Source organism: Neodiprion fabricii, chromosome 3, assembly GCF_021155785.1.
Source record: "Neodiprion fabricii isolate iyNeoFabr1 chromosome 3, iyNeoFabr1.1, whole genome shotgun sequence".
NCBI classification, from domain to species: domain Eukaryota; kingdom Metazoa; phylum Arthropoda; class Insecta; order Hymenoptera; family Diprionidae; genus Neodiprion; species Neodiprion fabricii.
This window is the reverse complement of record NC_060241.1, coordinates 4371146-4395699: the sequence shown is the minus strand read 5'-3', so window position 1 is coordinate 4395699 and position 24554 is coordinate 4371146. Positions and strand designations below refer to the sequence as shown.

Genomic DNA, 24554 nt, shown 5'->3' with positions numbered 1-24554 from the left:
AGAGGAATAGAACGCTGCAGTAGTGCGACGTACGCATCGGCGGCAAACGGCGATCGACGCCGGCACCGGCGGCACCGCCGGTAGCGGCCCGATGGTACAAAAACAGGACCCAATTCGTGGTAGAACCCACTTGTGGATCGGATCCTGACATCGCCGCATTCGTTGAACGACAAGTTTTAAATTTACGGTCCGTAATATCGGGAAGATATTTAAAGTTCTAGCGGCGCGTAGTGCTAAAAACAAAAAAAAAACAAAAAAAAAAAAATTTACTAGTATCTCCCGAGCTGAAAATTTGTACACATTTGAAGAAAGATTTGAACTCATTTTTTAGAGGCAAATCAGCCCGGTGAGTAGCTGCAGGAAACGATCGTTTCGAGATTTTTCAAATATTAAAAGTATACATCTTCTTTTTTTATTCCGTCTTTGGTGTACAGTTTTTCCAATTCACTTTGGTATTTTTGCAAATCCGAGAGCAAAATTCGTTGCAATAGAAACAAGTAATGAACCGACAGCTATTTTTGCTCGCTAAACGTAATCGGGAATTTGAAATTATAGATTTAGTTAAAAAATTTGACAACGTATTGTGGAATGATTGGCCGTAATATTTTTTTCTCTTCGTTTTAAATCTAAGCTCGATCAGTGCTGTAAAGAAATCGTTGATAATTCTGGGACGAAATGACGAGCAGTTAAAGGGAAAGATATGATTTTCAAATGGGATCGTATTTGCATGCATCTTAACGACGAACTGAGTAATTGCACGTTAAAATTCACGACCTACTTTGGTGAGTATGTACATAGGTAAGTATGTACTACTCGCATATATCTTCCAAACTCAAATCACCACCGCAATCCTGATTTCATTTTACATACATCTTAAATTGGTATTGAAAAATCTGTATTTTCCAATGACATCCGTCAAAAGCGTGAAACCTTGGACGGTCTAATGAATTTTTCGTCAAATTATCAAGGATAAAACGATAATTCGTAGTTTTGACATTTGCGATTTGGATTGAAATTGGAAAAAAAATCATTCAAGATAAATTGTGCAAATACTTTTTATTTTGCTGTTAATCTGTAAACGTATGAATTCATGATTTGATTTAGAGTACAGTGTAAGTTTAACGGTTGTGACTTTTCCTCATTTTTTACCGTACAAACGATATAGAATAATTAATCTTCCTAAAACGTCAATAATTTTGCAATCAGACGATTTCGCATACGAAATTTATCCATTTATCATTTTTCGCAACTTCTATAATCCGATTATTCCGTTATATAGATTCTAGGCATAAGTGAAATTTTACGCACGTCTAATTTTCTATTTTAATAGACATAATGATTGGCAATTGAGAGCATATATAATCATCTGCTGAAGTGAGTACAAAGAAAAAATGTGAAATGTAATAACACGAGTAAAATTTATCGAGGAAGCGATCGATTTATCTTTAGGGAAATACCGATTGCGATAAATTCTACAGTACCAAAATTAAGCGTACAACAACCAACTGAATTTCACGGGCAAAATAAAGGTCGTTGTTTTGGCGAATTAGTGTATACGGTAAAAAATAAATCAAAATTCAGGACAGGCATCGCAAACGAATTACATTAACGCAATTTTTCACCTTTACGTTTTGTTTTTTTTTTTTTTTTTTTGTTTTTCGTTTTTCTCTATTACAATTTCAGGGGAAAATGCGCTCCGATGTTGTAATAATTATAGCAACGGTGGGGCTGCTATTCACAGAAGGTACAAGATGCTCGCGCAGCTACAATCATTACGTCAAGCATCGTACCAAGCCGAGAGAAATCCGTGGCTTCAAGCCCGAGTATTTGTCTACTGCAATCGGTTTCGGAAAGCGGGACAGTCCCTTCGGACTCGTTAAGCCTCAGAACCAGCAGAACCTCATTCTCGCGTTACTGCAAAAGACGTCTCAAAGGTGGGAACATTTTTTTTTTTTTTTTTTTTGTCACCAGAAACAGGTGCTGATCCTTTTTTTCTCAGTAGTGTGAACGGGGCAATTCTGTTTCAGATTGGAGAAAAGCGGGAGGATCTCATGTAAACAGAGAAATACCTACAGACAAGCGATGTGCGAATAATGCGAAATTGAGACATGCCGATTTTTATCGCGATCGCATCATGATAGGTTAATGTATATTGGAAAAATAAATTGTGCTCTCTTCTTTTCCTTTCCAACTTTCACTCTCTTTATGCAGCATCGGAATTGTGGCGCTGCAACGCTTCTGCAGTAACTTCAATTATTCTGTTCGTAAAAGTAGTTGCTGTATGATTATTAAATTATCTATATATATCTATATAATTGTTATCAAATGCAAAATAAAAGCGAGCTAATACAGCGTGATGATTTAAATTTTAACACTACCCACAATGCTGTGTAAGTAAGTATAAATGTTTAACACCCTAAGAGTTAAATGGAGAAGTTGACGGGCCCATAATCACTGCGTTTTAAGTGCAACATATATAAGTATTTGTTCGACAAAAGAAAAAATATAGAAATAAATGAATCAAGTAGAGCGAAATATTTGAATCCAAAGAATCCTGCGAAAATTAAAAATTCCCGAAACGCTATGTCCAGTATATTTTGCGACAGCAAGGAAAATGCCCGAAATTAAAGCCACAGAAATGTGCTCCCAACTACACGCAACCCGTTGAACATTTTGCGCTCTTTCTGGTTCACTGATTTTCCGATAGACGACGCCACCGTCAGATAAAAGACGGACTCTAGAATAATCTAGAAACCCGCGGGATCAGTCAGTGAAACATACCCGACGGATTCACATCGCTGTTGAGTATTTGTATGTGTAGTACATAAATCTGTTTACGGTTGTAACTGATTTGTGTCATATTCTGGTTTCGTTGGATTTACTAGAACTGCGAATGAATCGAATCAGATCGACTAATTCCTAGAATTTTAATTAACGTGTCGAGCAATGTCAGGGATCAATCTTCGCAGCGATTAACGAACGTTGAAATTTTATAAGGAAAAAAGATAAACCGCTCGGTGTTTTTTGTGGAGAGGATGATTGTAATAATAATCTGAGTAAAACTCTTTTTTATTTGTATATTCAGTACAGTGCCAACTTAGATTTGTTGAAGTGATTCGGTTATTTACCTCATGTGTTGACTCGAGAAACGTGAATTATTTCCACTTTGCAACATTGCGATACTCTAACAAAACTTATAATTGAAGTAAAAATTATCAATCAGTGTTAGTAAAGAAAAAGCAAACTTTGGAAGACTTGGTGTTTTGTAATAGGTACTTTTATTGCGTAAACTTTCAAATATTTGCTCTATAGTAGAGCACATTTTAATTTCTTTTACATTCTGCACATTTGTGCACATATCAGTTTTAATTTCAGATTCGTATTTGTGTACTCACAATTAATTTACGAGTACGATAACGTAAGGCGCGAAATCAGATAAGCGTGTGATGTCAATCCTGTTTCCTCTCCTTTTTCTCATTTACTGCTGTATATATTTTACTACCGGTGGTATTACAATTAACGATCGAAGCTGCACTTTATTATCAGGAACTTGCTTGAATTCAATCCCTACGACCATTCCATTCGCACTTGTGGCAGAGGTCTGAAAGGGTGTGGAAATCGAAAAAAAATTATATAAACTGACCCGAAAGGCGTACCCTAATTGTTATAGCGAGTGAATTCCTAACGACTGCATGATTCGTCGTCTGCAAAAAGTTAATGCGCACGCGCTGCAATCCGAGAGCAACTGTTTGCCAGGGCGACCAACCGTCATAAATGTAACCTCAAACATTTTGACAGCTGGTCGCCCTGGCAAGCAGTTGCATTCACAAGCAGTGGTAAAACGTCCCAACGAATTCCGATTTATTTAAGGTTACGCTAAAGTTGCCTTCCGTAATACATTCTATAAACAAGAAAATCACGTTTAAGAAACGCCCGCGGTATAAATTGTTGGTATCGGCATACGTCCGAGATGGTTTGAGAACCATCGAAACAAGTGATGAACGGCAATGCTGCTATTGGGAGATTAGCTCCGATGTCTCAGGGGTTCTCAAAGTATTTAAAACGCATTTCCCGCCGTTTTTCTCGCGCTTTCAAGGATACTTTTACAAATATATCTCACGTATCGTCGGTTACAATTGGTCGCACTCACCGATGCATAGTCGCGTGCTATATTACGGAATAATAATAATAATTCCTTACTAATCACAATTATATTTGTAACCGTAGGGGGGAAGTAATGTTGGCGATAAATGCGGGGCAGATCATGGATAAAAAGGGTAATGGTCATTCCTCTTAAAAAATATAATTAGTGTAGATTTCCTCGAATTTATACGTGATACGTTTTTCTCTTTGGGTATGCGAACAACTTGGACTTTGAACGATACGTTAGTTTTTGACATTTCATGAATTCAAATTCATTTATTTTATAATTCAATTTGATACACGCTCGTTAATGTCGATTCACATTCAATTTTAGCTATCTAAAAATGTATTGACACATCGACTTGCAGACTTATTTTCTGTGGACATATTTTTATTAAAGGTATATACCAATAATATTCGTCTACTTAATTAATCATTCGGATTTTTTTTTACCGATTCGTAATGAAAACATATGAAAATGGTGTCCATGTCTGACTCAAGAGAGTAAGTTGCGTTCATATGTATACGCGGAAATTTTATCACAAAATCCGGACACGTTCCAGAGGTTGATGAAAGCGGGCTATCTTTTGAGAAGTTTGAATGTATGTACATTTATTCTGTACATCGTTATACAATAGTTATATCAGGGAGAGGCGGATTATTGATATACAATTACAACTGCATAGTTACAATTTGATCTGAAAATGAAAATTCAGCTTTATTTGAATAGAACAATATGTAAAGAAGAGTCAATATGATACAAACCAAAATAGTAGGCACATTCGTATCTTTTTCTTTCATATTTTTCGTTACATTTAGTTTTTTCTAGTACTGTTTTTTTTTTTTTCTTATTCTTGTTTTTAAATAACCTGACAGTGCAAACAATACGTATAATACAATAGAACTAGATTATATTAGTCTTAAATGCATAAAATATGAGTGTTTATCGAGTGAATTTTCTTAAACTCGGTAGTTTCTCTTTGTGCCGCATTCAAATTGGAAATATTTTCTTTCAATGTGTAACTGAAATTCGTGATTGCGTCAACGTAATCACACTTATTATGCGAATTAAATACTGTATGCGCACATTATAGATAGTAAACTGTAGCATTCAATTTTCGTAGAAATCTGTAACTAAAACTTCGATAAGGTTAATCGTTTAAATTGATCACTAATCTTCAGTAACTCATCTCACAATTAGACAACTTATATTTGAGTGAGAAAAAAATTTTTGTAATGTAGATACAAATAAAAAACACCGATCCGTTTGTAATGGCAGCATAATAGAAAATATTTAAAGCGAAACATTGGTTCAGTTCAGATTCTTGGTGATACAAAATGAAGTGAAGTTAATCTATATTTTGGTCACTTTTTCGGAAATATTTCCATCACACTTAATTTCCCTATACTTTTCACTCTTAAAAAATTTTAACCAACTTCAAATTTAATTTGAAGACATATTGTAATTAGCCATAATATAAAACAAATCCAATCGTTGATCCAAATATTTAATATAAAAAAGAACCCCTAACGCGATCAAATATACTGTCAGTTTCAGAGGTAACTCAATTCGTAAAAAAAGGAAAGGTATTAAGGATTGTTCGGAATCTTTGTGCTTAATCTCCTCGATTCTCGGCTCTTCCTAAACTGAGGATAAAAAATCAAGTTGTTAAAAAGGAATTAAAAAAATGAGTCTCGAATTTCAGAAGGAAGCAATTTTCCTTGGAATAAATCTGTGAATCTCACACTTAGCAATCAGAACTGCTACATTATTCAGGTAGAAGACGACGATCCTATGTCAAATTGATTATTTTGTGCTGAATTCTATTATAAAAGTTGGAGAGCAATTCGTGACTCAAACGTAACGTACTTACTATGTAAAGCGATACGAATTAAAGTTGCAGATATAATCATTCTTCCTTCGACCGAAATCACATATTAAAGTTTTTCAAGATATGGGTAGAGAATACTTTTTACAAACCACATGAAGGCGTTTTGACGATACTTAAAACAATAGATAATTGTTTTAAATAGTGTCTCCTGATACACAAATCCGGTGTTATCACATTTTCTTTTATTCCTTAATCAATTCACCGTAGTAAGCAGTTAAGGCTATCAGCTGTTTGTCAAGAAAATTTTGTTCCATTTCTACGGCGCCTCCTGGACCGGCTAACATTGCAAGCTGGCAAGACGAAACACACCGCATAAGAAACTGACTGACAATTGACGGGTGATTTATTGAACGATTCTTACCTGCATGGTGTCAACATTCTTAGGCAAAAAATAAGCTACATGCTCAGTTATGCTTTTTGATGTATTGTACAATGCCGTTCCGCCAAGTGGTGCCAATATTTTTTCAATGTCGAATGTTTCATCCATTAAATATTTCGGACCCCCCCATGGAGGACTAAGAAACACGACGTCGGCAAACAGCTTTGGAGCAAGTTGCAAATAATCACCAACGATAAACTCTATTCTTTTCTCGACGCCGTAAATTTTCGCGTTGTGACGAGCAAGCTGTATCTTCATTGGATCGATGTCTATCGCGATTACTGAAATATACTTAAAATCAGCTTTGCATATCCCATATCGGCAGTTGTTAATTTTGATAAAAGTATCGAACACCGAGTGTCTCCGTACCTCTTTCACAAGTTAAGGCAAATTGGATAGCATTTCCTCCTGCTCCGCAGAAAGCATCTATGATCGTGTCACACCTGCATCTTTCGGCTATATGTTGAGCGATTTTTTCCGGCGTGACGGAAAACCAGCTTTCTGCAACAAACGGAAATGTTCAAATTAATTGCTAATACAACCGCAGTTTTTTGCTTCAGAAAATTACTCACCACTATCCAGTTTGATACCCTGATCAAATTTGGTGAACAAACGATATCGTTTAACCCAATACTTCATCAATGTTCTGTCACCGGCAACTTCGGGAGGAAGACAAATGTTACGTTTGTTCTGCTTTCGTTTTTTCTTTTTTTGTATCCTTTTAGCAATATCGTCATCGGTAAATTTCCCCTCAAAAACATCGTCCTGAAATTTGGCGTCCACATCCATGGAAACATTCTTACTCAGATTTTTATCTTCGTTGTAATCTTTAGTTGGTGCATCATCTTCAACATTATCAGTCTCTTTGATTGAATCATAGCCCTCGTGATTTGATTGTTGAATTTCACCAGCATTCGCCAAATTATTGACATCATATTCCTTGACAAGTTCTGCATATTCGACTGTTTCACTATTGGGCAAAATTTTCTCACAACTTTGTATGACGGGTTGGTCGATTGTGCCTACAATTTGGTCGTCTATATCGATTTTTGAATCGATAGAGCTTGTGCTTGGTTTATTAAACAGGAGACGTTTAACAGGCAATTTCGATGCAAACTTTTGATCGCACTCTTCGTCTGAACTTGAGGTAAACAGCGTTGTGTAAGACCCTCTGTCATTTGTCTTCAAGACCGGTTCTGCGGTGGTCTTTGTTGGAAGGTATGCCAAATTTTGCGATGTCTGCAAAATATCATTGAGAATCAGCTGTTTGTAATAATACAAAATGAAAAAAAAGAATAAGAAAATCATTCAGCACGTACCAATTGCTTTGCAAAGAATGAACTTACCTTGTCCAAAGTATTTGTAACCTCCTCCCCATTGTCGTCAAAATATGTGTGCTTGTTGACTGGCCTAGATCTATTGAATTTAATTTTGAGCTGTCTGTTCTGTAATCTAATGTTGCGCTTCCTGTACACAACTTCACCCTGTAATTTTGTCTGTCGTTGATCGTTATTAAACGTGTAGCCCATCAGGGAGAAGGCTTTTTTAACCGTCTCTAAGCCCTCGCTGTATTCGTCGTTATCGGCTTCGTGACTGAAACATTAGCAGAGAATGCTAAAATGAAAAAAATCGTTCTCGCTTCACCTCTTCCACATAATTATCTACTTGTTGATAACATTTGGACGCACCATCTTTTTAACGTCGTTGGTTTTTCGTCATTTGGCCGGTCTCCATCGCTCGCGCTTGACAAACCTCTCAGAATGTCGGCAGGTGGCGTACTCTGAAGCGTAGTTGAAGAAACATCACTATTGACCAGTGTGCTCTGACTGTGATCACTGCCTTTGGTTGTAGAATTATCCTGTGCGTCGCCATCATTGGCAGGTTGAGTCTCATCGCAATGCATGGTTAAATTTTGCATAAGCGTTCCAACGGATTCCATGATCATTTTCTTCTTTCTGGAATTTACTTTATTCTCTATCGCATTTGGATACAACTTCTCATTAATATCCTTTGATTCTTTGGCCTGAATGAATTCCTCCTGTCTTTGCGCGTCACAGTTCAGCTTCTCTTCTCTTTCGTTTCCCAAATCTTCGATTTCGCTGGTATTCGCGTAACGTTTACCGACATTGGTTGTGTCTACAGATCGATCATTTCCCTCCGGGTGAACATTGATCTCGATGTGCAACGCCAATTGCTGGTCGTACCTTTCGACGAACAGTTTGCACTGCTGCCAGTACTGTTCCTGAAAATGCTCCTTCCACAACTGCTGCCAATACCTGTCGGCATCTTCCATTCCGGGCTCGTTTTCAATTTCTGAGCTACCGCTTGTGATGTTACTTTCTATCGAGCTGGTAGTTGAACTGAACAAGCTGGAAGATTGAATGGAATTTGAATCACAGCTGGAGCTGGTTATGGTCATTTTAGTCACGTCGGTCATCGAGTCCGTCGTTGCATTTGTGTTGGCGATTGATTCGCTGATGGAACTGCATCGAGACGTCGTTATCAGTCGTTCGTCTTCCATGTTAGACGGTTGGTTGTAACTTTCCTCCATGCTGAACGGACTCAGAGGATTCCAGCCTTCTTCTATGTCAGGAGATAACTCGCGGTTTATCAGTTTCTTTCTGTTCTCATCGGCTTCGTTGTGGTTTATGCTTATTTTGTTTGTATCTTGAAATGGAAAATTGGTGCTATCATCTGCTACACATTTGACATCCATTATGCTTGGGTCGTTTATGGTTTTACTGAATATTCCTTCAAAGTTGGAACGGTTTATTTCACAATTTTTGTGAGCCTGATTTGGAAAACACGTATTTTGCTCTGGGAAGGCTTCTGAGGCAGTTTTTTGCTTCTGTCCATTAGCGCAATTGCCCTTTATCGGCAGCTGGTTTTGCTGCATGTAATCCGGATTTATGTAATCAGCATATTTCTCTATCCAAGATGCCCAAATTATCTGCTCCCCATTTTCCGCCCAGAATCTTCCCCACAATGCCTCTACTTCGCTTCTATAATTTGAGCTATCACGTTTTATCACAGTTAAGGCAGCCGCTTGACTGCTTGAATTGATTATTTTGGAACACTTGCTTTGTGGATCAGAGCTAAAATCCGTTTTTGATATTGGACAATCATTGCTCAGTCTAGCGGTCTGACATTTATCGAGATCGGACCCATCCTCCATTTTTAACGATTGGCTATCCCTCATCTCTGAATGGCAGTAGAGATTGGTATTTGATGATGAAACTTGGCACCCATTGTGCATATCAGATTGCAAAGCCCCCAAACTCATGTTTTCATCATCACTTTCCCTGTACATTCTGAAGATTCTACTCTTGCGCTCCATTCTCTCGTATGCATTCTCATCCTCTTTGATGTCGTCCGCATCTCCGCTGCTGAAGGTTTTACCATAACTTGCGAATAGGTTTTGAATACTTTTAGCTTCGTGATAATCGTGATATTCCGATAAATCCGCGCCCGAATCAGACTGATGCAAACCAAACTTCTGGGGGAAAGACGATGCCGGTGGTCGGTGAGACGAGTCGCGAACAGAATCATGTTCGTCTGTTGAGTAATTATTGTCCGTGTGCGAAGCACTGCAATAACAACTCAACGGTTCTTCCTATTTAACAAAAAATTATTTACATTTTTTACTCTGGTCATGATTCCAAGTTGGTGTTTGCGTGTTGCGAATAACATATTTGCTTGACTATAGATTATTTATTGAAATTTGGAGATTTTATGATTACGTAATCATTTCTCATCCTGATTGAATATATAGAACTTCAGTAGTTTTTTCGAGAAATTCTTGATCAATTACAGAATAACAAAACTTAAAATTGATTGTATTTCTTCTAGGGGAATGTAAAAAAATTTTTTTTTTTATACCTACTTCAAAGATATAAAATATATCAATGTCAAACATGATCATTGGCTGAGCAGAAATTTATCAGGCCAACATCAATGGTTTTAATCAAAATAACAATTCTAAAATTGGTCAGATTGTTCTGAATATCCTTTATGTTCTATGGTAATCACATATAGTAAAGCTGCTAAATTTATTTCCTCACTCATGATTCTTATACAAGGTATTCGTCGTATTTATCTTCAAAATTTTATAAAAACAAAGCTGGTCTTGTTACCAAAATCTCTTACATTACAGTTGTTTAATATTATGTGAATAATTTTAGGACTTGTGTTTAAAAAAATACTGTCAACCTTTTTCATGTGCACAATAATCCCACTAATATCATTGAAGGATCAATATAAGAATTACATTATACATAACTGGAACGAAACTGTAGATCTGCTCAGAGCAGACTTACGATCGTAACAAAACCAGTCATTCATGTAACTTTTATGAAGCGAAAGCTGACTGGAAGTGACGAAAGTTACTTGCTGATAACGGTGCAATAAGAAACGTCATTACGAACAAAAGATATGGATCGTAAAAGTCAATTACGACTCAACAATGTGATATGAGATACGAAAGATAATATTGTATGCTTACGTCATGTTTGCCTATCGATTGACTATCGGCCAAGTTTCGTTTCTGGTTGTCCAACATTTCACCAACACGATCCCCCTCGACATCTTCATCTTCGCTAGCATCTTCCGTGGTGAATACCGTAAAATGCTCCGGATTCCTTCTCAAAAAATTAACAATACAAGTCATGCTCAATTTAATGATTGCAATGAAAAGTAACATGAGGTAAGGTAAGGTGAGGTTAGGCTAATTTAGGGGAGTTAGGTTCAGAGGTGAGGTTAGGTTAGGTCAGCTGTCAATGTGCCAATCAATAATGGTGAGAGAATATATACTCGTTTTTTTTTTCTATAATGCACATAGCACGTACAGATCAGTAGAGAAAAATGAAAATAATATAATCTAGATGCTATAATCCGGACTCGTCACATTGTCGTTAATAGATATTGGCTGATTTTTATTTATTTACTTTATGAAGACTCGGCTGCACAAACAATAGATGTAAGCATCAGGGTCAGAAAACTGATTTTGCTCAGCGATGTAAACCTCGGCTAGAGGCTCCCAGACATGATCACACATGATTATAAAATACTTTTCTATAGCTTTATTCAGCCGTACGTTAATATACTGTCACAAAACACACATATTTTCTATATGAATAATAATCTAGCTTTAATTTTCCATCTCAAAATCCAAACCAAATCATTCGGTTTCACACCACCGCCGATAACCTCGGCACGAGCTGTCCGTGTGACCCACTCTGCACGGTGAACACACACGGCGAAAGAAGGCCTGTGCAACTGGTTAGGAAAAGCTTCTTAAACAGACCGCTGACCCGGAGGTGCGGTAACGGCGCTAGCGTCGTCGACATTTTTAACCGTAGGGTATAAAAATACCTAGAACGATATTGCTTTTTCCAAGAAGTACTGGCTTTTTCCTTCTTCTTTTTTTCCATTGCATCCGATGCTCCGTTTCCTAATGGTTATGTTCTTGTTTTCATTCCTGTGCATGAATTAGTTTTCAAAGTACTTTGTTACCGGCAGAGTTCAGTCGATTTGTTTATCGATCTTTTTCGAATGCGGCAGTATTTTCATTTCTTATTTCGTCATGACGTTTGACGGGTGATCTGTTACGTAGAAATATATTTCCTACGATATTAAAGGAAAATATTAACTTTGTATAAGTGCACAGAGCCCAATTTTTCAACCAAATCGTGCGGTTCGAAGTATCCCAAGGTTAGCGATCCGTTCGATGTTTCAGCGCCACCTAGACGCGTCATCGGAAAAGTTCGAGTAGTCCCACCAAGTTAATATTTGAGTCGTAATGCCGCGTGACAGATTCTGTTCCACGTTGTCGGTTCCCGAATGAAGTGTTGACCTTCCACGTAGCTGATTTTGTTGTGGGGACGCGGTACCGGAACGTGAGATTGTATTCAGTTACCATTCCGGAACACCGGAGAGTAGTATATCTCGAAATTGTGTCTATTCGAATTACGTGTCGAGGGTGAAAAAATCTAATAAAATACATTCAAAATGAAAAATTTCTTTTTATTGATACTGTTGGCATTTCCAGCCACACTTCTCACAGTTAATAACGGTAATAATTATACTTCTCTCTTGTCCAACTTCTCAGTTTTTGCTTTCACTAATTTACTTCACACTCCCATATTTCGTATTTCCTTTCTCGTTTGCATGAACGAAACATTCTTAATCACGTCCGAAAGTCAACCGTATGTAAATTGATAACCATCAGTCAACTTGGAGCTCCCTAAAGTTTCAATTAGTCGTATATTATTTCTCCCCGCAATACGGAGCAGTTTTCTGTTCACCGTTGAATTTTCCACATTTCATCACATAACCAGTTGCCAATTTTCATACCAATATAGAATTTGAGGTTCCTGGTCTTCGAACCGTCCAGTTGCAACTCGAAAAATTTTCTTTTCAATTTTAACATGTCAAATGCTTTTGCTTATCAACGAATGCAGCTAATCACTTCAAATCCATATGTTACAACGTTTATGCAATATTCAGTTTCGCTATGAAAAAAGTCAACCTATAACTCTACCACTATCGTTTTGAACTGTAACGTGTGTCTAAAGTTATCAACTAATCAGTCTTGCAAATAAAAATGCTGATGCCATCCTCAGTGACCCACCTTGTGACCTACTAACCATTTCTCAATTTTCTTATTCAAATTTTAAACATTCTTGACAAAAGAATGCCACATTTATTGCTAGAAATTGATTACAATTTGCCGTCAGAGTTATTTTATTTTTTCATCCTAATTCTTAATTAAGAAAAAAAAAGTTATAAGGCACTAAAAAATTTTTAAGCACAGAGCTACCAAATTCAGTAAAATTTGGGAACATTGATGGATATGAATTTCAAAATCTCAAACATTTCAGGACTGTTATTTGTGAATGGTGAGGAAGATGAGATCGATGGCGACGCAATTGACATTGAAGCAGACGATGGAACCGTTATTACTGATGATGAGATGGAGGGAGAAACAACAAAGGCATCAGCTGATGCTGAAACTGTAATCCTTTTCACAAAACCAGTCGTCTCTTCTGCTGCGTCGATGGGTAAGTTGATCGAGAATACATTGTTCGACGATTTGTACAATAAGTAAAACTGTTTGGTACAGATGTCAAAAAGTTTCCTATAAAATTTTCTATTCAATCGTGATTATTAGTACTATTATTATTATTTTTTTTACTATTATTATTATTATTATTATTATTATTATTATTATTATTCTTACTGTAATGTTTGTTCTGCTTTTTCCATATTCCAGAACTACCAGCCGGTGTTTTGGTTGAATTCCTTGTTGGTTTCACAAACAAGGGTGAAGTTGATTTCACCATAGACACTGTCGATGCATCTTTCCGTTATCCAATGGACTTTAACTTCTACATCCAAAATTTTTCCACAATTACATATAACAAAGTAGTAAAGCCAAACCATGAAGCTACTGTAGCTTACTCTTTCATACCGTCTGAAGTATTTGCTGGCAGACCGTTTGGGCTCAACATTAATCTCAATTACAGAGATGCTGTAAGTATATAACGGATACAACTAGTTTGATAAACACGAAGTCAAAACTTGACTACACTTTTTGTTTTTATTGTATTTTGATGGCTAAAAGTGATTCTTTCAATTTTCAGAACGGAATAGGCTTCACTGATGCAGTCTACAATGAAACGATACAAATTATCGAATTGGATGAAGGACTTGACGGTGAAACTATGTTCCTCTATGTCTTCCTGGCAGCTTGTGTCATATTGACACTCGTCGGTGGCCAACAGTTATTGTCTTCCTTTGGACGTAAATCGCGATTCTCTTCCGGTCGTAAAGCACCTGTTGAAATGGGCACATCTAACCCCAACAACGTTGACTATGACTGGCTACCTAAAGACACTCTCAACAGGCTAAGTAAGTATTTAAAATACTGAAAATCAGATGCTCACTTGATTTTCGGGGATTATTGAAAAATATTAACTTTTTAATTGAGTATTAAGGTTGACTGCTTTGTTGAATTTCTAATGTTATCTCATGCTCATTCGATAATTTTTTGTATCAGGTAAATCTCCAAGAACTCCAAAACAGAGTCCGAGACAGAGAAAGGCGAAGCGGTCCGCGGGGTCTGATGACTGATTTATATTTACGTAATTTATATACCAGATATGATTTTCAAATTGCTGGAGTAAAATTGTAGATTTTCTACAATTTGAAAAAGAAGAAATTTTGTAACAATAGTGTGTCAGAACCCGAGAAAATTTATTTATGTTTGAACTATTGTTTTTTTTCTCTCGTTTTTTTTTCACAATAAAAAACGATTTCTTAATCTAGAGCATATCGACGCTTGAATTTTGAAGCGAGGAAAAAAGAACTAGTTTCATTGTAAATTTTTGAAAGAAAAAAAAAGCAATTATTAGGTTATTTGATGTTTATTTATGAAAATTGATTTCACCACCGGTATAAAAACCGAATCCGATAGATTCAGTGAAAACCACATCTTGATTTTCATACGTTAACGAACAAATAAAAAACTTGGCGCGTCGTAGATATTAAGCTGCTGCATGTTATTATCAGATAAATTTATCGGGCAGTTATGATATTGACCACTACGAATAAAATAGAAAGTTACCGTTACGCGAGTAATTACATTTCAATTGCGAATTATTAATTATTCATCTACTTAGCTACAAAAAAGCTGTTAAATTATCTCCAATAGAGTATCATAACAGTCCGCATCACCACGAATCGTTACAAGATGAACGGAATTGCAGTAAATGATAAGTAAGATGTGAAAATATAATAATTTTTTGATAAATTCGTTAAATTATTTCTTTCCCCCGCATAGAAACGTAAATTTTAGTCTACCGCAATGGTCGTATTTCATATTTATAGAAACAAAACTATGTATAAGTAGAAAGCGAATGGACAGATAAACTGACATTTCAATGTTAAGAAACGTTTAAAGTTTGTTGTAATTACGATCTACTAGTGCTAAATAAGTTTTTGCACCATGCAATCATAATTTATAGATAACGACGGTGATTTTCTTAGGTATAGATGCTTAGTGTTTAAGACCATTGAAGTGTATGTGAGCATAGGATTATAACAATAAATTGTGTGTATTGATACGAATTGCTTACTGAAGAAAATTCAGGAATCATTCATTCACAATGACGGATACTTATTTTATTTTGACTGTCTGTTGTACCGTGTATACAATCATATAATTAATACAACATTAACAACGGTTACATATGTAATTATATTCAAGTAATACGCATTTTGTCAAATACTTCACGCACCCTTTTTTGTCATATCTTCTAAACACATTGCGTCTCATCTGACATGCACCGGTAAACAAAAGTTGTGGATTCGATGGATTAATTTCTTAAATTGTATGCCATCGCAAGATGGCCGCCTTCGACACACTTGCGATTTTATTTCGGATGTACGTTTATTTCCAAGAATTTCCAGTTACCAAAGGTTATTTCATGTGAAATAAAATAAAGGCAAGAACAGCTCAAGCACGGTTCTACCTTCGTCCGTGTCCTAAAATATGAAAGTTCAGCTTGCGAAATTCACTCGGGTGTGTGAATCATTGGGTGTCTGAAGTTTGCGCTTGGCGCGTAAATTTCAATAATAAATTTTGAGAAATGGAAAAATCTGATTCAATTGCTCAATATTGATGTAAATAATACCTATGCTTCACTAATAACTGTTTTATAACGTACCATTGGAATATTAAAATGAAACTTCATTTTCAGTTAGGCATATTTCTTCTCTGAATCTAATCACGATAATGTGTAATCTTATGAGATTCTCTAACGCCGAAAAACGAATACACATCTATTGAACACGTGTTTATCATACCTCGCACGTGAAATACAGTCAATAGAATATACGAATTATCCAAATGTAATATCAGTCCGTTATCGGCTGAATTGTATCTCATTTCTGCTCAAGTGCTGCCAGAAGTATGAGATAAGCGGTATTAATTATACATACCCGAAGATAACGCTTAGTTAGTAGCGTCTCTTTCAGTCCCGCTTAGTCCGTCCAACGATGGTACTTTGTTCGCTTTTACTAGCAGCTCTGCTGTTCGCGGTATTCAAATATCTCAAACTAGAAAATGTTGAACCGATTTTTGGAGTGTACAAGCAACCCGGAAAATGGTATTACCTCAAGTACCTTGCGTTTTGGTGCATTTTAAATTCTCGGAGGGTAAGTTAACGTACCGTCGATGCTATCGGTAGTTAAAGTATTGTATTATAATATATATACATACCACTCATTCAGGGTGGCGACAGACCGGAAAACCCGGTAAGCCCGGAAATGGTCAGAAAATTTCTTTTTTTGTTGGAAAAAGTCAAGGAAAGATCAGGTAATTTTATTTGAGCAAAATTGTTGCCACCCTGACATTCAATTTGATTCAATTTTCCTTTACTTTTATCTTTACTTCGATACATGTATAGTCAGTAAATCATGATATTTTCTGATTTTTAACTATATTTATTACCAATTAAATCGCAGGTGTTCGGAAAACTTGGCTCAAGACTCCGGCAAAGCGGTTATGGCATGAAATCACGTTCAACCCCAGAAGAAATGGATAAGGCTCAACAACTGTCCTCACATACAGAGGTATACGAACAGCTGCCTTCTGTTTCCACAACTAATACTATAAAAATAATTAATTGCAACAATTAAGACGGTTAAAGAATTATTTGTTCATATCCTTAGGCATTTGACGCGGTCTTCTTTATGGCAACAAACAAAGAGGGATATTACTTAGTTGGGGGCTCAGAGCGTCGACATGATGGCATTGTCAATGGATTATTTTACCTTGTGGTGAGTAGTATATGTGTGGTTTTGTAATTGATATAAAATATTTTTCTCAAGTACATCATATTTTCCATTGCTGTAGAGAATAAAAAATAGTAATAGTCCGTGTAAGGAAATAAAATTTCTACGGACAAGCATCAGCTTTTCAATGTATAAATTTAATTTTCGGCCATAGTGTTGGTTTTGTAATCTTTCTGTCATCCTTAGTTTCTGAAACTTTTATTTCAGGTTCCAGGAAAGGGTCTTCTCTGTAGTAAAAGAATTCCCAGTACTGAACTGCACGGTGCAAAGCCAAATGAATTCGGCGCCGAGGGTATTCGTTTTACCCCAATCGTACCGATGAAACATTGGCGTATCGAGTACAACGGTTCCATGTGGTAATTGCATTTTTGTGCCGACCAATAATATCTTGTAATTATTATATCTCAGCTTTACATTTCGAATCACGTGAATCGAATTCCTTTTTAAAATTCAAAAAAAAAAACATTTTAGTAAGTAAACGTACCTAAGTTTTAGATTAGCCTGTATTAAAAAAAAAAATCATTTATGAAATTTTAGGGTCCAAAATGAACCGGGCAAATCCAGCAACGTAGAAATTCAAGCTGACTGGCGCAGTGATCTTCCGTTTTTTGATTTCGATACTGATTTGGCGATAGCTCCAACATGCAGGGCGATTGCGCGTGAAGACTGGAGTAAGGAATACTTCGACAGCCTCAAGGCGTGAGTCTGTTAAAACTTCAAATAACGAATCCTAACCGGTGAACTAGTAGACCAGTAACAAAATTAAGGGACGATACAATCTATAATACAATTTTCTTACTGATATTAATTTTTCCAGGGCACATCAGACGCACTACGAGCAGATGGGAAGTTTGAAAGCTAATATCAATATTGAAGGAAAGGTGTACGAATTCGAAGGTCAAGCCTTCAGGGATCATAGTTACGGTAAAGTGTTCATAATCCATCTTTGTTTTCTCCTGCAATTAATCGGGGATCTTATTTAATTGATCCACATTAATTTTGATCCGAATGGATTAATTTTCCGTAGGATTCAAGAGAGATTGGACCCTGATGCATCGGTACATATTTCACATGCTCTTTCTGGAAGATGGGACCATGGCATCGATTGGCGTGATTTGCCAACCCTGCACCTGTTCCACGTGAGTAATTTTTAAAGTGAACAGTAAATCCCCGGCTAGAATTTAACGATGTTTAATGATTTTCAACGGTTATTCCCCGAAGGTTGGAGGCTGGTTACGTATACGAACCTGACGGATCTCTGCACCCGTTGGAATGGTGTGACCTGAAGTTATATCAGCACGGCGAGAACGGAACTGCGCCGAAGGATCATGCATTCACCTTTAAAGCGGGTTAGTGCCGAATACTGCAAACTTGGAACAGTCGATATACAACATTGGTATGTTGCAAAATTGCAGGTGAAAAGGTGTACAGCGTTCAAGTGAACGTTGAGTACGAATCGATACACTTTGTCGGTAAAAACTGGGAGGCAAGGATGGTCGAACGATTCGTTCGTTATCGCGTCAACGGTACCGTCGACGGAAGGGGCATCTCGGAATTCCATTATCGCAACAAAAATGGTCGAACTACAGATTAACCGTTCATCGACAAACACACAGGGTCTTTCCGGCTTGGCAGAATACGTGGATGACATCCTTGGAAACAACTGTGAATGGTTATGAGTGAGGTTGCAGAACAGTGCTGAACTCGTTGACTTGATTAACGCTCGAGTTTATTTGGACACGATTGTCAATAGAGTATAAAGTTTTCATGAACTCCATTGTGATTTTTCCAGCTAACGTTTGCAATGACAATTAACTTGACACTGTTTTCTGTAAATAAGTTTATTATACACAGTAATAAATGTTAAATTTTTTATAGCTATTTTGATATTGGTACAAATTTGGTTAACGATAAAATAATTTGACAAAGATACTTACTATGACCTGAAAAAATTTTCTTTTCTTTTTTCTTGTTTTTTTTTTTTTCAAGAAAGAAAATTTTACGTCAGCACATCGATCATACATGTTTCTTGTTGTCTTCTCTTTTAAGCTATCGCTTGTGCCGAGGAATTGACATCCCTTGTCTTATATTATTCAATATCCTTTATCGCATCATCCAATAAACAAGCTGAGACCTGTTATTCAGAAGTGGAGTAATAAGTACCCCTCAAATTTTCCCGAGTCCAATCGTCAAACTGCTGAACGATTTCAGGTGTCATTTCGGTTTTCCACTGTTCGGTCGTTCCGCGCCTTATGAACTCTCCTTTTTTTTCGGACGGATTTAACTTCTGCATAACGGCTATGACTTCCTCGTTGTTCACAGCTGGGTTCACTTTCATGCTATCGAAACTCAGGTGCTGGATCAAAACCGACTCCTGATCGGTGGTCAAGTTCTTACCGAGAAATTTTGCGGTTCTTTTTATTACCGACGGCAAGTCCTGGGTAAAAGAGATATTGAGAATTACTCATACTATGCGATGCAAGCTGGACGTGGAAGGCATGGACAGTATTAAAGGCATAATTGATTCTTGTCCACGGTAAGATAAGGCTCACAAAAACAGTGAATTCACCCTTTTCATGTCCTCATACTTTAGGAATAGGAAGTTGTCGTTGATTCTCTGCTTCCAGAAACCAAGCACGTGTTTCCAGAAAGGTGCGTACATAACTAAAATCGAGTTTGAAATTAAAAGTTATCCGATTTGAAGAAACGTGGGAAGTAATTATTTGCAAACCTGCGTCTTTAATAAAGAGATCACACCAATCCTCGAAGCTCCCTTTAAACCCTTCGGATACTTTGGCGTGATGAAAATAAGAAATGCACGTGTCCTTGGGATTTCGGGAAACGTATACAATCTTGGCATTTTTTTCTCCTCTCTTAAGCTGCCGAGGAAGTAAACTGAACGGAAGGTGTGTCTTTATGAATCTGGGACTGGGCAATTTTTGACAATATCCGATACTGTCGATCACGTGTTCTGGCACCTTAATGTCAGAGATTGGACCATGATCCAATGGTTTCGGAGCGCCAATCACAGCAGATATCCTGTTTGGAGAGAGGAAACAAATTTATTTTTATGTGTTGCAGTGAGACCGAATGTTATAGATTGATGTTATTGATTTAACTGTGATGAATGTACACTGAGGAAAATTTCATTTGTTATAGTGACTAGAACATTTCTGTAAAACTGGTATCGTTAAAAAAACTGCTTGAATATTGTTGGTATTACGAAAAGCGAGGTACGCGTAACCATTTTGCGCTATCGTCGATCCTTGTTGGTAATCGCAACGCAAAATCATTTTCCGAGGTTTACTCTACTTTTTTAGTTAAACAAGGCTTCAACGTCACTTATTGTTGCACAAGCATTAAATTTTCGCAACGGTTACAAGAAAATATAGCAACAGTGATAGTAATGAGAAAGAATAGTAACGGATACTAAACTTTCTGGTAACGGCTAGAAAACTAATTTTCATTTTCTACCTAGGATTACATTTTTCGATTGTGGTAAAAAATGAAAATAGTTAAGGACTGAGCGGTAACCGGAACTAAAAATTTCTCTCAGTGTATCGAACTGACTCAAAATCAAAATTAAATTCAAGAGAAGAGCTTAGAATCGGCGAAACGGGTCAGTTCTAATTATCAAATTGATGATTTTTCATTGTTTCCAACTTACTCCAAGTATGGAAATCTGTCATTGAGAAGAACTTTGGCTCTCTCAAAGTTCGAGTCGTTAGCTATGCACCAAACCATTTCCTGCGTCCAAGTAGTACCTGAAAGAACACACACGACACTGATCGAGTGCTGTCACATAGTCGTAGGCGTTATACTTCGATATAGTTATCTCAGTGTAGATAGCTCTTAATCAGGTACCGCCAAGCTAAAGCAATGTCGTTGCAACAATTTTAAAGAAATGACAACCATCCCGGCTAGTTGATAGATTTTGCGTCCTCACCCGTCCGTGGAAAGGTGCAGACCCAAATATCGTCATCGCGAACTTCAAAGTTGTCTATGGTATTGACGAATTTTCTGAATTGCCCCGGTAAAGTAATTCCATCCAGTTTTATGTAACCTTGATGACCCGGTCTGGTTAGGTGTTTCTTAACGAGATTTGCTACTTCATCGTCGAACAATGTGATTTCGTGTTGCATCTTTATTATATAATGCTAACAACACTATAGTCAGAATTGATTCACTGTATAACTCGGCAAAAAACTAGTGAAGCAAATCTGTACGTACTCGTAGAGACGAGTGGCCCGGTCGATCGTTTTATCGATAACTAGATTGCAGCACTTTGTACTGATGTTCTTATCTGTCAGATGCTAGTCAAATGTGACCAAATGAGAAATTAACATTGAGGCATTTGAGGTCTCGAGACCTCAGACTTTGTCCTTGAATTTTTCAAAAAATCAATTTTTTTTTTATTACGGATTCTTAATCTACATGTAAGTAGAAATAAATCTGTCGAAACGTTTCCCGGATTTCGAACGTTTGCGATATTTTAAACGCGTTTGAAGTCGACACGGTCAGCGCGCTCTGACCGTCTCAGCAGAGGCAGGTGACCAACGCAGCAAAAAAGGCCCGGATTGAGCAGCGGGAGATGTTAGCGGCTCAACATGAGCAGCTAGAAGAAGAGGAGGGATGCCTCTATGGACCAGGCATTGCCGATTACCGGTAATTATAAACACAATTGTGTGAACACATTACAAAACTTTGAATGCGTTTTTCTCGCAAACACGTTTTTAAAAATCGCTGACATTCTCCTGACCGCTGTAAATAACATGTCGACCTGAAATTTGAAGAGCATACTCAGTAAATATGTCTTCACGGAATGACGGATCGTTTTTTCGGTAGATACATTTTTGCATTTATTATTTATCCTTTTATGCGAAAAATAACGCGAAAATTCGATTTTTTTTTTTTATTGCCGCCATTTTCCGAAATTTGTACTAAACGAAAAACGCATCCGTCATTCCATGACCAGAGGGTCACACATTGATAATATGCTTGGAATTTGTGTTTCAGATCAACAAAGAGGGGGCAGTGATGTCAGCCGTTTACCTCCAGCGATTTGAGGACTTGTTTTCGCGGAGCTGCAACGGCCACCATTTTGGTTTTTTTTTTTTAAAAAAATTTTGTAACGTTTTGTATATCATGAATAAAAGCAAGAAAAAAAAACCGTGCTCGAGAAGCTTTACTCGTTTCCTTTGAAAAAAATAAAATGTGAACACCTGAAATATGGCACTTCAAGGACAAAGTCTCCCCTAATAAATCTTATCAATATTATGACACCAGATTTATGGATGCAATCATTGAAGAAAAAGAAGCTGAAGAAAATACAAGATTACTGCTCTTTTATGAGTCCTTCAAGTGAGGCTAAGAGAAAAAAAAATTCCTGAAATTTCCTTCGCGCTTTCTCAGATAGTGACTCGACGAAGTTCCAGTTATCCGTTTTGCATTCACAAGCGTCGGATTGATCTGAATGAAGTCGATTAGAAAGTTGAAGATTTTCAGTCCAGAAATTGCAAACAATGTCAGGCTAACTTCTTTGCTTCTTGATGGCCGAATTTTGTTCGTGATTGAATGATAGCCAAAGTCTTTGCTTGATGCGTGGAATCGATGTGATTTTGCGGGAAAGATTAGATGCACGCAGTCTAGAGTCAATGAGATTAATGTATCGGTGGATCCGATCTGATAGCCAAGAAACAAATGAGTTTCACAGGATTTCCTCAGCTGTTAATATGCATATCTTTTTTACATTCCTGGAAGTCCAATTACTCCTCAACGTATCGGGCAAAAAGATGCAAACGCGAGGATCTTTTCGGCTATGTAAGTCGAGAGGAAAAGAGCAGGCCGCTTTGTAATTTGTCAGATGGAAATGACAAGATCTTCGGAGGAAAAAATAAATATCTTATTTTGCGCACTGTAGTTAAACGTTGAAAACACACGGTATGGTTAGTGAATTTTCTGCTGTTGATGACACGCTATTTGCGCTGCGTTTTCTAAGTTCCTGGGGGTCCAGTTAGTCAGGGGAGGGTCATTCGAATCAAATCTAAAACCAGAAATTATCGGCCCAAAAAATGGAGAAAAAGTGAGGCTAACCCCTTTGCATTATTATCAAAAATTTTGGCGAATTTAAGAAGTGCGGGAATAAATTCTTTCAAGCACTATTCCCACGTCATTTTGCGAAAGAAATCGATTGTGCGCAGTCACAATACGCTGCGATGGACAAGTCAAAAGTTACAGCCGAAAAACGAAAACCTGAGTTTTTGCCATTTTTCAACGAGTGCTTTTTCGCTCGCCATTTCTCTCCTGTTGGTCCTACGCTCTTTTCGCTACAATTTCTGAGTTCCTGAGGGTCCAATTGGTCGGATAAGGATCGTTTAAATCGAATCTGTGACCAAAAGTTTTTTGCCAAAAAAAAAAGTAAGGCTAACCCCTTTCCATTTTTGGCGAAAATTTTCGCGATTTTGAAAAGTGCTGGAATCAATTAATTGTAGCACTAATCGGACGTAATTTTGCGACAGAAATCGATTAAGCGCAGTCCCAATACGCTGCGATCAACGCATGAAAAGTTACAGCCAAAAAACCAGAACCTGAATTTTCGACATTTTTCAGCAGGTGCTTTTTCGCTCGCCATATCTCTCCTGTTGGTCCTACGCTCTTTTCGCTGCGATTTCTGCGTTCCTGAGGGTCCAATTGGTCGAATAAGGATCGTTTAAATCGGATCTGAGACCAAAAGTTTTTTGCCAAAAAAAAAAGGAAGGCTAACCCCTTTCCATTTTTGGCGAAAATTTTCGCGATTTTGAAAAGTGCTGAAATCAAATAATTGTAGCACTGATCGGACGTAATTTTGCGAGAGAAATCGATTGGGCGCAGTCCCAATACGCTGCGATCAACGCATCAAAAGTTACAGCCAAAAAACCAGAACCTGAATTTTCGACATTTTTCAGCAGGTGCTTTTTCGCTCGCCATTTCTCTCCTGTTGGTCCTACGCTCTTTTCGCTACAATTTCTGAGTTCCTGAGGGTCCAATTGGTCGGATAAGGATCGTTTAAATCGAATCTGTGACCAAAAGTTTTTTGCCAAAAAAAAAAGTAAGGCTAACCCCTTTCCATTTTTGGCGAAAATTTTCGCGATTTTGAAAAGTGCTGGAATCAATTAATTGTAGCACTAATCGGACGTAATTTTGCGACAGAAATCGATTAAGCGCAGTCCCAATACGCTGCGATCAACGCATCAAAAGTTACAGCCAAAAAACCAGAACCTGAATTTTCGACATTTTTCAGCAGGTGC

The 24554-nt window shown here is 37.2% G+C and overlaps 4 protein-coding genes and 2 long non-coding RNA genes across 11 annotated transcripts; 4 read left to right on the top strand and 2 right to left on the bottom strand.

The window, feature by feature from the left end:
- LOC124178096 lies at positions 1–1677 on the top strand. Of its 2 annotated transcripts, none has more exons than XR_006869738.1 (3): positions 1–346; positions 632–782; positions 1331–1677. It is a non-coding gene; the product is annotated as an uncharacterized LOC124178096 (long non-coding RNA). The 2 variants fall into 2 exon arrangements; XR_006869737.1 differs by having other exon boundaries at positions 9–346; positions 632–798; positions 1331–1675.
- A 3152-nt stretch (positions 1678–4829) lies between these two features.
- On the bottom strand, positions 4830–11677 carry LOC124178082 (trimethylguanosine synthase). Of its 3 annotated transcripts, none has more exons than XM_046561220.1 (8): positions 11358–11676; positions 10916–11054; positions 8103–10027; positions 7761–8007; positions 6987–7653; positions 6784–6915; positions 6397–6695; positions 4830–6325 (listed from the first exon to the last, which is right to left on the bottom strand). In XM_046561220.1, the coding sequence occupies exons 1-8, from the start codon at positions 11465–11467 to the stop codon at positions 6218–6220; spliced, it is 3627 nt and encodes a 1208-aa protein (XP_046417176.1). In that variant the 5' UTR covers positions 11468–11676; the 3' UTR covers positions 4830–6217. The 3 variants fall into 3 exon arrangements, with proteins under 3 accessions (XP_046417176.1, XP_046417178.1, XP_046417179.1); XM_046561222.1 differs by having other exon boundaries at positions 10916–11051; XM_046561223.1 differs by lacking the exon at positions 4830–6325 and having other exon boundaries at positions 6458–6705; positions 11358–11677.
- LOC124178091 (luciferin sulfotransferase-like) lies at positions 10682–21520 on the bottom strand. Of its 3 annotated transcripts, none has more exons than XR_006869736.1 (6): positions 21215–21520; positions 20936–21032; positions 20000–20307; positions 19838–19932; positions 19291–19705; positions 10682–10692 (listed from the first exon to the last, which is right to left on the bottom strand). XR_006869736.1 is itself a non-coding variant. In XM_046561237.1 (5 exons), exons 1-5 carry the CDS (start codon positions 21408–21410, stop codon positions 19406–19408), a joined length of 996 nt encoding a protein of 331 aa, XP_046417193.1. In that variant the 5' UTR covers positions 21411–21520; the 3' UTR covers positions 19250–19405. The 3 variants fall into 3 exon arrangements, 1 of the variants encoding a protein (XP_046417193.1); XR_006869735.1 differs by lacking the exon at positions 10682–10692 and adding an exon at positions 19124–19211; XM_046561237.1 differs by lacking the exon at positions 10682–10692 and having other exon boundaries at positions 19250–19705.
- On the top strand, positions 12238–15540 carry LOC124178092 (translocon-associated protein subunit alpha). The gene is made up of 5 exons (XM_046561238.1): positions 12238–12484; positions 13293–13472; positions 13685–13944; positions 14055–14322; positions 14471–15540. Exons 1-5 carry the CDS (start codon positions 12421–12423, stop codon positions 14542–14544), a joined length of 846 nt encoding a protein of 281 aa, XP_046417194.1. The 5' UTR covers positions 12238–12420; the 3' UTR covers positions 14545–15540.
- LOC124178088 lies at positions 16446–18970 on the top strand. The gene is made up of 9 exons (XM_046561233.1): positions 16446–16629; positions 16939–17046; positions 17146–17253; positions 17476–17624; positions 17806–17967; positions 18086–18192; positions 18296–18407; positions 18490–18617; positions 18684–18970. Exons 1-9 carry the CDS (start codon positions 16471–16473, stop codon positions 18860–18862), a joined length of 1212 nt encoding a protein of 403 aa, XP_046417189.1. The 5' UTR covers positions 16446–16470; the 3' UTR covers positions 18863–18970.
- Positions 21154–22365, top strand: LOC124178098. Its single transcript, XR_006869740.1, has 3 exons — positions 21154–21273; positions 21777–21933; positions 22285–22365. It is a non-coding gene; the product is annotated as an uncharacterized LOC124178098 (long non-coding RNA).
- Positions 22366–24554: the final 2189 nt, after the last annotated feature.

Bases quoted from the DNA above. Each gene is read 5' to 3' on its own strand.
- LOC124178082 (XM_046561220.1), bottom strand. From the start codon at position 11,467: ATGTGTGATCATGTCTGGGAGCCTCTAGCCGAGGTTTACATCGCTGAG. The intron at 10,028-10,915 runs GTAAGCATACAA...TTTGTTAAATAG, and splicing joins AATCGATAGGCAAACATGAC to GAAGAACCGTTGAGTTGTTA. The intron at 7,654-7,760 runs GTAAGTTCATTC...GATATTTTGCAG, and splicing joins TTACAAATACTTTGGACAAG to ACATCGCAAAATTTGGCATA.
- LOC124178092 (XM_046561238.1), top strand. From the start codon at position 12,421: ATGAAAAATTTCTTTTTATTGATACTGTTGGCATTTCCAGCCACACTT. The intron at 12,485-13,292 runs GTAATAATTATA...CAAACATTTCAG, and splicing joins ACTTCTCACAGTTAATAACG to GACTGTTATTTGTGAATGGT. The intron at 14,323-14,470 runs GTAAGTATTTAA...TTTTTGTATCAG, and splicing joins AGACACTCTCAACAGGCTAA to GTAAATCTCCAAGAACTCCA.
- LOC124178088 (XM_046561233.1), top strand. From the start codon at position 16,471: ATGGTACTTTGTTCGCTTTTACTAGCAGCTCTGCTGTTCGCGGTATTC. The intron at 17,047-17,145 runs GTATACGAACAG...TCATATCCTTAG, and splicing joins AACTGTCCTCACATACAGAG to GCATTTGACGCGGTCTTCTT. The intron at 17,968-18,085 runs GTGAGTCTGTTA...TAATTTTTCCAG, and splicing joins TACTTCGACAGCCTCAAGGC to GGCACATCAGACGCACTACG.
- LOC124178091 (XM_046561237.1), bottom strand. From the start codon at position 21,410: ATGCAACACGAAATCACATTGTTCGACGATGAAGTAGCAAATCTCGTT. The intron at 20,308-20,935 runs GTAAGTTGGAAA...CTCTCCAAACAG, and splicing joins GACAGATTTCCATACTTGGA to GATATCTGCTGTGATTGGCG. The intron at 19,706-19,837 runs GTGAATTCACTG...TCTTTTACCCAG, and splicing joins AGTATGAGGACATGAAAAGG to GACTTGCCGTCGGTAATAAA.